Source organism: Astyanax mexicanus, chromosome 13 (genome assembly GCF_023375975.1).
Source record: "Astyanax mexicanus isolate ESR-SI-001 chromosome 13, AstMex3_surface, whole genome shotgun sequence".
Lineage (NCBI taxonomy): Eukaryota > Metazoa > Chordata > Actinopteri > Characiformes > Acestrorhamphidae > Astyanax > Astyanax mexicanus.
Window position 1 is genome coordinate 20,606,728 of NC_064420.1, and position 12,810 is coordinate 20,619,537.

Here is a 12,810-nt window from a genome sequence, read left to right on the forward strand (position 1 = left end):
GTTGATGTTTTTAATCCCCATTAGGAACCATTAAGTCTTGAGGAAAGAGCAGTAATGGACCTCATTTAGCCAGTTTCCCATTAGGGTTCATTATGGAATGGAATCTATTTGGAAACATGCCAAGACTGTGTTTCTTAGATTGTCTTTGACTTGTAGAATGAATTAAATCAAATGAAAAGGCTTGAATGCTTTGTTGCTTTTGGGAGACAGATTTTGCGAATCTTGCAAATGCGAGTGAGACAATAATGAGCAGATTTTTACCCAGAAGGCTCCAGCAAAATGGAATTTGTCCTTAAACTGAACTGTCACTGTTTGGCTGGAGGTGCCAGATAAACTGAATTGACTGAACATAGATGCACATGCATTATGAGGTTGGAACAGGAGAAAGGCAAGGTAGAGGAATAGGGAGAGCTAAAGGGGAGAGGAGGAGGAGGAGGGGAAAAGGGGAGGAGGGACCTGATGGAAGAAAAGAGCTCAGATGCACGACGGTCATCAGTGTGCTGCTTTTGCTCCTTTTCTACTAGAAGAGATCACAGTGCTCTCAGTGGAAACACTCTGTGGGGATGCTGCTAAGGGGAGCTGTGGCATAAAGGAAAGAAGAACAGGCAGATAGTCCACTGTAAGGCAAGAAGGTAAGAAGACAAGATCTCTACTTGACTCTGGGCTTTTCTGCTGTTTCTGGAAGGAGCTCCTGATCCTGTAATTGCTTTTCTATACTCTGTGCCTTGGGGTTTTTAAAGAGAACTCTTACCTTTGCTGTTTTAAAGGAGGTTCTCCTGCTTGGAACTCTGCTTGCAAACAGTGTGGACAGATCTTCTGGTTCCTTCTCACTGTTTTGGTGAAGTCTATCCTGTTTGGCTTTCATTGGAGATGTATATTATACTCTTTGCGCTTTTCGGCAAAGTACTTACTACCTTTTTTGGACGACACTTTCCGCTTTCGAGTTGCTGTTGGGTCACTTTTAAGATTTTTTAAAGAGGCGTCCTGTTGCCTCTGAGATTTTGACATTTCTGTGAATGGTAACCCAGTTCGTTTGCCTGATTTTGACTTTTTGACCATTTTGTGGAGGATTTACCAGTTCCCTTTATCATTTTTCAAGAGTTCCTCTCGTCTTTGGAGAGAACTCCTGTCCCCAAACTCTTCTGTTCGCTCTCTGTTTTTTGAACACTTCTCTCGAATTTCTTTCACCCCTTTTAGAAGTGAAACTCCTGTTCCTCTCGAATTTTCCTGGACTCCTTTCCATCCCCTGTGATCTTTTCCGGACAGTGTTTCCAAATCTCTCTACACCTGTGTGGGATCTGATCTGGCTAGCGCTTTGGCTCAGTATGAGCGCGGACTGCACCTCCTATTACAGTGCAGAGAACGTCTTTGTGAGCTCCTTCAGCTGCCCCAAAGCGGACGGGGACGCTCGTGCCATCTTCTGCTGCGGCTTCAATGATGTCAAGTACTGCTGCGATGACCCCAACAGCTTCTTTCCCTATGAGTACAGCTACATGTGGTGGCTGAGGTAAGACTTCTTGAACAGTGCAAACAAAAGAACTTAGCTGGCACTGATTACTTCCCAGAAATTTGTTGATAATGGATGACGGATAATCTGGAGTTGGAGAGAAATGTGTAAAGTGTTTCATTGTTTGAGTTTATTCTCTTAGTTAGACTAAAAATTTGAGTTCAAGAATTTTCTTTGGCAGTGTAGTATTTTAGAGTCTGCTTGCAGTGTGTTGAAAAGCTTGACTCAGCTCTCCTGGTGTTGATTCTTCTTTATTTTGTCTTTAATTAGTTGCCATTTAAAGAAACACTTTGCTCCAACTTTTGAGTGTTTGAGTAAATATTACCTCAACTGAACAGATGAGACAAACTAAAAAAAAAAGATAAAGTCTACTAATATTTTTTAGTGCATTACACAAAAAAGTAAATCTTTTCTTTTGCATCTGGATCTGGTGTCATTTCAATCCTGACTCACAATCAGTGTGTAGTCTTGCCCAATGAAAATCACTTATATTTATTATGATGGTAGAGTATCTGGGCACATTGTTGTAGGCCATAAGAGCAAGTTACCATTTTAAGGTGATGCTGTCCTGGATAAGTTTAACCATTAGAAGCAGAACCCAATATTAATGTTGGACAAATGTAAAATGAAATCCACCAGTGATTTTCCTCGCTAACATGCAGAATACGTGCCAAAACTAAATGCAAAGCAACTATTACATTACATTTCACTGCACTTGATCTCTTTATTGAAAAAAAAAAACTAAATGCCGATTTCATGTCAGAATTGCACACAGACCTCCTTAAAATTCAGTCATCTCAATGGCATTGTGTTCCACTGTGTGACACTGCAAATGTTCAAAAGCAAATCACAAATGCACAGGAGTGCATTTCATCTAATAGCAGCGCAGTATTTATGTAAAAATGAAATCTAATCACTGTCCAATCAGAACCCACTACTGAACTTGGGGCGGGGCTGAGAAACCAGTTAGAAGCAAGCTCTCTATAACTGTACTTCAGGCTTTCTCTTATTGAGTTTTACTCTGACTGATTTCTCAGCCCCGCCCCAATTTCAGCAGTGGGTTCTGATTGGACAGTGTTTACATTTCATCTTTGCATGAATACAGTGCTGCTCGTAGATGAAATGCAATCCTGGCCATTGGGATTTGCTTTCGAACATTCACAGCATCATATAGTGGAATACAATGCAGTTAAGCTGATTGCAAGGAGGTTTTTAAGCAGTCTTGTGTGCAATTCTGACATGAATTCAACGTTTGGTTTTGTTTTTTAACCCTTGAATGCTAATGCTGAGTGATTTTCACCCACACAAATTTTTCGTGTGATATTTATTGTGTTGTCTGAGATGCATGAGACTTTGGGGAGCTTCAGGGCTCATTGATGTCGTTAATGCTATCTATGTTTTTTTTAAGAGGCGTGTGTTCAGGTGATTTTTTTTTTATAGAGAGTAACATATTTAATGTTTGTAATTTACCTGATGTTATTTACTGTGTTTGTGTGTTCAAATCAGGCGCTCACATTTCCATGAAATGAGTGGACCAAAGACCAAGTTCCCAGCAGTATTTATTTTTTATTTTTTATTTTTTTAGGATATTACCTGTTAAGAATTACCTGATTTTCCAATCATTTTTCAGTTTTTTTTTTATAGGGTCATTCATGGTCCCTTTTTATTTTGTGTTGTATGTTGTATGTTGTAAAATTAATGAAGGGTTCCAAAACTAGTGATGGTGTTGCTAATTTTAATGCTAGTGTTCTAGGGTGAATAAAGAGATCAAGTGCAATAGTGATTTTCCATTTCATTTTGGCACATGTTCTGCATGTAAGTGTGGAAAAGCAAGTGTGGAAGGTAGCCCTTGTTGGAAATACTACACACTAATGGTGAGTTTGGGGTGTAGAGTTGCAATGGTCCTGTTAATCAACACTTTCAAAAAGCCTGTTATTGGCCTATATTGGTCAAATTAAAGATAACTTTCTGTTATAAGGCTGTAGGTGTTGTTTCATCCTCATTAACGTTTGGGAAATAGTGTGCAGTAAATGACCTCTTGGAAATGTGTCTATTTCTTACCACTGGAAACGTAATGGTCGATTCCAAAAACGTGCCATTGGCCCCAATTGGTCAACTTAAAGAAGGCTGAATTTGATGTTATCTCCTCGCTGATGTTCGTGATCATGAGTGAGTTTGGGGAATACTGTGTGGGAGGTACTGTACCTCCTGGGATGTTGGCTTGCTGTCATGCCTGGAAACATAATGGCTGCATTAGTGGGTCCTGTTGAATTCCAAAAAACCTGCAACTGGCTCAGATTGGTCTACTTAAAACAGGCCTTTTCTTGTAGAGCTGAAAATCTATTATTTCCTCCTTGATATTTGTGATCATAACTGTGATATATATAGTGAGTATAGTGTTTGGTGGGAACCTTACCTGCTCTGATATTGACATAATGGTCATATTAGATAGATAGATAGATAGATAGATAGATAGATAGATAGATAGATAGATAGATAGATAGATAGATAGATAGATAGATAGATAGATAGATAGATAGATAGATAGATAGATAGATAGATAGATAGATAGATAGATAGATAGATAGATAGATAGATAGATAGATACTTTATTTATCCTGTCCTGGAGACTCCCTGCCTGCACATTTTAGTGGTTTCTCTACTTTAACACACCCACTGCAACTCTGCATGGGCTTGTTAATGAGCTGATTAGTCGATTAGTCTTCAGTAAGTTGACCAATAAGCAGTGGTGGAGAGTATGTTATGATGATGTGATGTTATGTTGAAGTGTTCAATAGGTAAATTAACAGCTATCTAACTGGACCATCGTTAATGTGCACTGTGCAAATATATCATCTGACTAACTTGATAACATTAATCATAATATTCACCTTCCGGGTCAATTTGACCCGTTTTAAAGTTTGAATGACTTTAATTAACTTTGCAACACTGAAGAAGCATAGACCTATTATTTAAGAAAAAAAAAAAAAAGAACAGCTCCACACAGCGCTGCAAGTCTAAAGTGTTTAGTTTTAGTTAGTTATTATTAATTCATCATAGAGCTTTATCAGAGATTAATCAGTTCATCCTCCCGCGTGGGGTGCTCAGGTGTATGAGCTACTCACAGGTAAAGCTTCTCACAGCTGCTTCTCAGATGGACTTATAGCTGTGTGGTGTTTATTCCTCATACTGTATCTCCTGTTTCACTACAGAACACGTTCTTTTATCTCCCTTGCGCTCATATTCTAATCCCATACAGACTTCTGCAGCTTCCTGCGTGTTTTCTGTCGTTATTTCACGGCTAGCGCGAGCATTGAAACAAGAAAAATAAGTAACTTCACAGACCGTGAGGTACCGCGCGCTAACACTGTTGTGCTGAAATCCGTCTCCCCGCAGAATCCGACTCCGCTTCACGAGCAGGATTTCGCACAACACCGCCCACTGTAAAACTGCTTGTGGAAACAGCGCTTACAAATAAATGAACAATCACGAAAACAAAGGATATTCTATCTGTAATTTCAATTTTCAATCATTTTAGTTAGTTTTATAAACACAGTATAGTTCTATTTAATTACAGTTTTTTCTTTTAAATACTATTGTTATTAGTTTCAGTTAACGAACAGTTTTTTTCACTTTTAGTTTTCGTCATTTCATTCGTATTCGTTAACAATAACAACCTTGGTTACTTAGCTAAATTGTGATTATCACGCCAGAGCTTTATATAAAATAAAAATAGCATTAAAAAACAGATGCCTACGTCTCAGGCTATTTTCTGGAACCCGACCCGACCCTAAGCTCTAATCCTCTATAGACAGACCGAGAGCTGAGTCAGCGCTTTAGAGTCAGCCAAGCACTCAAAACCCGAGAAAAACAGCAAAACAACATTATTCAAATAATAATTTTAATCAAATAATAAATGGTCTTTTAAAAGGTAAATAAGAGCGTGTTTCTGGGATTAAAATCGTGATTCTGGCTTTAACTGGGGATACCTGTGCAAAGCTTTGGACAGTCTGTCTGCGCTGCGTTTACATCACGTGTTAAGCCATGCGGTTACCTCGTGTTCACGCCCGCTCCCACTCTCCTTGCCCTTCTTAGCAGCAGACATCTTTTTCTTGAGTGAAGAATCTGAACGTTGCAACATCGCACCTCCCGCGATGTGACTATCGCACATGTGCACATCGCGATGACGATGCTTAAACGATATATCGTGCAGCCCTAGTACAGATACAATCATTTCATTGGAATTTGGCTTCTTGTCACAAATGGAAACTTGTGGTCCTGTGGTCTTGTGTGGGATTGTGGATGTTCCATATTGGTGAACTTAACAAAGACCTTCTCGTACACTGCTGAAGCTATTGTCACATCCTCACTGATGTTCAGGGAATAGTGTGTGGTGGGGATTTTTTTTATCATCTGGGAATTCTTACTATTCTTACAGTTGGAAACATAATGGTCCTTTGAGTTCTAGAAAACATGTGATTTGCCCAAACTGATTAACTTAACCGTCCTGTTGTGTTTGTTTCATTTGTGCTTGCTATTTTGTTATTATAGCTATAGCTAATAATAATGCATATTGTATCCACTAATAATGTAACTGAAGTTGCTGTCATCGAATCAATGTTCGCTCGCCGCTGACTTAGTTATTGTCACTTAGTTATGTGTGGAGAGCTGAAAGACACGATCCTAATGATCTCAGCCAAGTGGTCTCCAGTGCTTTGCTTGGCTTTGCGAACCTCTAATTAACGTCTGACAGAACCTGTCAGTGGTTCTAAATATGGTAGTGTGAAAAGCAGCATTAAAAAAAGCCTTGTTGTTCTTTTTACTCAGCAGTGGTTTTGGTCTTGGCACACTGCAGTGCCAAGACAATTTTTTTTTTCTCTTTCTTATGGTGGAGTCATGAACACCGACCATAACTGAGGCCAGTGAAGCCTGCAGTTTTTTGTATGTGGTTGTGTTTTTTTTTTGGGACCTCTTGGATGAGTTGTCGCTGCACTTTTAAAGTAATTTTGGTCGGCCAGAAGTGGTTCTGGGAAGGTTTACCATTTGTGAGTAATGGCTTTTCCTGTGGTTCACCCTGGCTTTGGCTTCTCCGTGACTCAGAATTAATTAAGCGGCTTTGATGTGATGATTGATGAAAGTTAACTTCAGTAAACTGTACTCAAATAAAGTGAACGCAAATTGTTAACTCTGTTTCATCAAAAAGAAAAAATAGACCTAACTTTAAAAGAAAATGTATGAGCTGTTTTTTGTTTATAGTGAGCGTTGTGACTGGAAGAGACTAGCAGCAGCCAATAAGAGAGCAAGATTATGGCAGAGATATACAACGTCAACATGCCTATATCTGTACATGTGTACATTATATTCTATTTAAATATTAATATATGTATATATATTATATAATTTATGTTATAATATAATAACATCTTCTGTGTTTGACACTTTGATGTTTCATTAATAAGATACTTTCAGCAAGTTCACACTTTCAAGGCAAACAGGTTCCACTCTGTTCATTCAACACTGTAACGGTTAACATTGTAGATATTGATTACTTTGAGTGCACTGATTTGTATTTACTAAGGTTTTATACTGAACTTTATTCTGAGGGTTTTTGTAATCAAAATATTCCTGCAAGGCACATCTTAAGGAATAATTTGGCCCACTTTTCTTTGCAGAATTGTTTAATTAAGCCGTATTTAAATTTTTTTTAGCATAACCGGCCTGTTCCTTATAGGCCACTCCAAAACCTTCATTTTATTTTTTTTTGAGCCATTCAGATGCTGGTGTGTTTGAGATCATTGTCCTGCTACATAACCCAACTATGCCTGAGCTTAAGGTCACATACTGATGGCCAGTGGTACTGATTTATGGTTCCATCAAATACAGCAAGTTGTCCAGGTCTTAAAGCAGCAAAGCAGCCACAGACCATCACACTACCTCCACCATGTTTGACTTTCAGTATGATGTCCTTTTTCTAACATTATGTGTTAGTTTTATGCCAGATGTAAGAGGACACGCACCATCCAAAAAGTTTTACTTTTGTCTCATCAGCCCACAAAATAAATGTTTTAAAGTCCTGGTGATCACCAATATGTTTGTTATTAAATGTAAGATGGGCTGTTGTGTTCTTTTTGTTCAGCAGTGTTTTTTATCTGCAGTTCTTTTTTGACCTCCTGGATGAGTTGTCCATGCCCTTTATTTTGGAGTAATTTAATTAGGCCAGTCACTCCTGGGAAGGTTCACCAGTGTTCCATATTTTCTCCATTTGTGAATATTAGCTCTCACTGTGGTCCAGTGGAGTCTCAAATCCTTAGAAATTACTTTGTAACCTTTTCCAGACTGAAAGATGTCAATTATTTAGTTTTTTCATATCTGTTCTTAAATTACTTCAGATCATGGTATAATGTGTTGCTTTTTGAGATCTTTTATCCTGCTTCATGTTGTCAGATTCTATTTAAGTGATTCCTTGATTCCTTTCTCGTGTTATATTTGTTTGATATTAAAGTTTGTTTCATAAGCAAAAAGTATCATAAAAAGCAAAAACAAAAGAAATATGTAAGGAGGCAAATACTTTTTTACAGCACTCTAACTTCCAAAGTGTGGGAAAGTTCTTTTTAGCATTGGTTAAATAATAACAGAACATGACGTTCACTATTTAATAAAATGCTTTTTTTTTTCATGTGAATCATATATTTATGTGGTCTGACCTTCAGTGGGGAATTCCACTGCTTTTTAAAGAAGCTTTAAATAAAGAGAATGCATATTATAGCTCTAAAGCCAGGTTACTATATAAGCATCAACTGATATTCAAATGGTGTTTAGTATTATACTGAGAGTTAAATATTAGTTAAATATTTCAGTAACCCAAATAAACAAATATGCTTAAAAAAAATACTTTTGTGCAGTTGGAGGCAACCAGATGTCCCCCCCCCCCATCATACTGTTAACCGAAAATAGAATCTGCACATGTGTGTGTTTTTTTTTTTAGAGTAGAGTTCATTTCAGATTTTCATTGATTATTACCTTAATTGAACAGCTGAACTCTACAAAAAGCAAGTCTTAGTACATTTCACCAAACAATTTCCCTATTGGTCCTGTTATCATTTATTTATATATACAGCTCTGAAAAAAAATTAAGAGAACGATTCAGTTTCTGAATCAGTTTCCCTGATTTTGCTATTTATAGGTTTATGTTTGAGTAAAATGAACATTGTTGTTTTATTCTATCTAAGGACAACATCTCTCCCAAATTCCAAATAAATATATTGTCATTTAGAGCATTTATTTGCAGAAAATGAGAAATAGCTGAAATAACAAAAAAGCATACAGAGCTTTTAGACCTCAATAACCTCATGTTCTCCTCCACCAGTCTTGCACACTGCTTTTGGATAACATTATGCCCCTTCTGCTTCTGAAATTCAAGCAGTTCAGCTTGGTTTGATGGCTTGTGATCATCCATCTTCCTCTTGATTATATTCCAGAGGTTTTTAATTTGGTAAAATCAAAGAAACTCATCTTTTTTAAGTGGTCTCTTATTTTTCCCAGAGCTGTATAACAGATGTGTCCCCACAATCTTAACTCACCTTTAGGGTGCGGTTTTGCCCAAAAGAGCAACCTTCAGTTATAGCTTATGTAATAGTTGTTTGCTTGACAATACAGTTGTAGGCTATTAGAGCCAGTTACCATTTACTATACAGTAACTGTATAGTGTAAAAAGGGCTGGATTATATTTCCTATGTAATAGGGAAATGGGTTTGCAACAGTGCATCAAGAAGCAGAGCTGTTTTTTTCTAAACATGTTACTTTTATGTGATTATGCAATAGTTAAATTGTGACTAATCTTTTTTGTTAACATTTTTAAACCTTTTTTTAATGTTAGCTTAGAAGTTTAGGCCATGGGTGTCCAAACTACTGCCCGCAGGCCATTTGCAGCCCATTTCCTTTTTTGGAATGGCCCACGAGGTATTTTAGAAATAAACTGAAAGTTGGCCCGCTATTAAGGTTTTTATAATGTGAGATTTAAAGTTTAAACGCTAGGTTTCAGAAGAGTCTAAAAGCAGCAAGAGTGCACAGTTGTAGCACAGAAAACGAGCCAAAGAGTCTAAATGCTGTGAGAGTGCGCAGTTGTAGCAAAGAAAATGGGCCAAAGAGACTAAAACACTACAAACGTAATCAGTCACCGTAATGAAGGAGTATAATATTAAGAGACATCATGATACGAAACATTCATTTGAAAATTCTTAGTTTAAACAACACTGTCAAAGATAGATAAAGATAGTAACTCAAGTAAAATTGGTGTGTAAATGAAAGTAATCAGGAAAATGTATTATTTAAAGTGGTATATTTCATTATTTGTTTTATCACAGAATCTGTGGACTGCACATATATTTCTCCTTCTGGCCCCCAACGTAACAGGTTTGGCCCCTGGTTTAGGGAGTTAAATGAATTGCAATTGTTTGCTAACAAAAAAAAATGCATGGTGTTAAATGTGTTATTTAAACCCTAAAAAAGAAACGAACTCAAAAGTTAATTCAACACTTTCACTTTTTTTGATTAATGGCTGTATTAAAACATTAATAAATTCATCAAAGTCAATTAAATTAGCATTACCTGCAGGTACTCTCTGAATGTTAAGGGATTAAAGTTATGGACAACCCCCAAGGGTAACAAACTCTTTGTTCACAGCTACTGTTTTTTTGAGCCTCTTTGGGAGCTAAATCAAATATATTAAACCAATCGAATGTGTACGTGACTCAACAGCTGCAGTGAAGGTCTCTTGAAAGTTCCTCACAGTATATTGTGCTGCAGTTTCTCACAGAGAAGCTTGTGAATAATTCAATGAAGTTTTTAGAAATGAGAACAAAGTCCAGTATTGATCCTCCAGAGTCAGCCAGGGATATATGGGCGCAGTAAAAGCGATGTCAGGCACTGGTAAAAGAAATAATAGGGGTTTAGGGACCTGGTGTGGTGTGAATTGAACTTCCATCATTTTTTTTATACTTTGAGAATATTTTATAAACCATTTCCAAAAAGGAACAAGGCCACAAAATTCACTGAATAGTTCAGCTTTGAATCTGTGCCTGTCAGAAGCATTCCAGTCAGAATATATTCAGGCTTAACTTGTATTTAATCCTTTTTATGTGATATTATGTGCATTTATTTATATAAATAAAAGGGGAATTCCTGCCAATTCCAATAAAATTCACTCAAAGCAAAGAGCTCTGCAAAATTCTCCACTGATTACCGTCTGAAACTGTGCTCACAATCCGTAGCAGTCGAACTCACTAGTGCAGTCGTGCATAGAGCGACTTTCACTGCTTTTTTATTTTTTATTTTTTTCCCCACTCAGTTCAATATATATATATTTTTTATATAATTTTATTATATTGACAAATGTCTAAGTATGCTGTAAATATACTAAAAGATTTATGTACCTACTTAAAATATATAAAAATGTCATCAATATTATGCTTTCATCAAATGTTTGAAAGTAAATTTTGATCATACTTTAGAAAAAAGTACAATACAGTGTATTTAAAAAAAATGTAAAGTAAATGTATAGTAAAATATATTTTTATACCCAACAAAGTATACTAGAAGTGTGCTACTTACAAAAGACAGGAACATAAAGCATAGTTGTACTCTAATGTATATATATTTAACATACATTTTTAGTACATTTCTAATATATCTGGTGTATAATAGTGATACAGTTGTAATACTCATTAAATGTATTGGAATTGTATTGTAAGCATTTTTAAAATATGGGGTTACATACATGAAGCAGTATGTTTAAATGTCACTTGAGTATATTTAAAATAGTTCCATTGTATTACAGTTAGCACAATTTAAGACTTTTGTACTATTTTTATACAATTAAACTATAATAAGTACAAAAAAATGTTGTTCCATTTTAGCACTCTTTAAATATACTGATTAATAATGTGGCTACAAGAACACTTTAGTGCATTATAGCATAATAATGCTTAGTATACTTTAATCTACTTTTTTTCACTAGGGTCGATCCCCCTATGATTATCAATGTTCCTAGGACACTAGGAGTGTTAGAACAAGCAGATGCTTCCACACATGCATATGAGGTCAGTCTTTTTTCAAACTCCCACCAAGTGTGCATGGCCTATTGTGCTCTCTCAGACTCTGGATGCTGATGTTAAACAACATGACGCAGGATTCTAAGGCTGAATCCCATTTCACTCTACCTCTTGGCCCCACCCTTCTGTTTATGGTAACCACAATATTACCATGGTTTATTGCAGGGGCTCTCAAACTTTTTTTTACCTTACGAACCATCTGTTTACAACTTGAAAGCATCAAGCCCCCTAATAATAATAATAATAATAATAATAATAATAATAATAATAATAATAATAAATATCTAAAAACAAACAGAGTATAATAAACTCTTGCTACCATAACTTTACCCTGAAACGGTGATTTAGGCAAATAAGAGTAGCACGGTTTGACCAGGTAGCACAACTCGACAGAACACCTGATGACTCGTCTTGCCGTGTGGGCGTATCCGTGTGGGCGTATCCGTGACGTCTTTTTAATTCAAATGAAGCAACAGGTGTAGTCAATCATAAGTTTAAGATTTTTAATCAACCTCACTGTGATCTATAGTTCTATAAATCGGTTTTCAGCTTCTCCTCCGGGGTTGAAAGGCAGCTGTTCTGTGTGTGAGAGGCTCGTGTGTGTGTGTGTGTGTGCGGACATTTTTTTCGGAGGGCGGGGCTACACTCATGCAGAGGCCCCCTGGTGGTCCGCAGCCCCCCAGTTGAGAAACCCTGGTTTATTGTGTAGTTTCAATGTTTTCTGGCCATTTCTTCATAACAAGCATTAAAAACACTATAAGTGCATCATATTAGCTAGCTATCTTTCCCGTTCCACCTTATATGGTGCAACAGACAGTAGAGGCTGCATCCTTTATGGTGAACCAGAAAAATAAAATAAAATACTAAATGATAATAAAAGGTAATTTCAGATTGAATGTTTTGACACTAATAATGAATTGCTGCAACAACTGTTTTCTTTTTGAAGCCAATACAATACAATGCCCTAAATGAACAATCCAGCAGCTGAACTTTAATTCTCCACTGCTATCAAATCAGCCTATGCAGCTTGTCGTCAGCTGCTGGAGCCCTGAGAGAGCACAATTGGCCTTGCTCTCTCTGGGTGTGTAGATGGCGTTCTTTTCCTTCATCACTCCAAAGAGTGATGTCGATCAGCACAAGTCGTCTGTGAGCTGATGTATCAGAACTTAGTCGCTGCGCTTTCATCCGAGTGCG

The 12,810-nt window shown here is 36.9% G+C and overlaps 1 protein-coding gene across 1 annotated transcript in view; it reads left to right on the top strand.

The window, feature by feature from the left end:
- The first annotated feature begins 492 nt into the window (after positions 1-492).
- The window catches only part of LOC103033099 (protein shisa-like-2A), a 35,887-nt gene continuing 23,569 nt past the window's right edge, over positions 493-12,810 (top strand). The window contains exon 1 of the mRNA XM_007233108.3: positions 493-1,507. Coding sequence (XP_007233170.1) covers positions 1,326-1,507 — 182 coding nt within the window. The 5' untranslated portion in view covers positions 493-1,325. The remainder of the gene's footprint in view (positions 1,508-12,810) is intronic.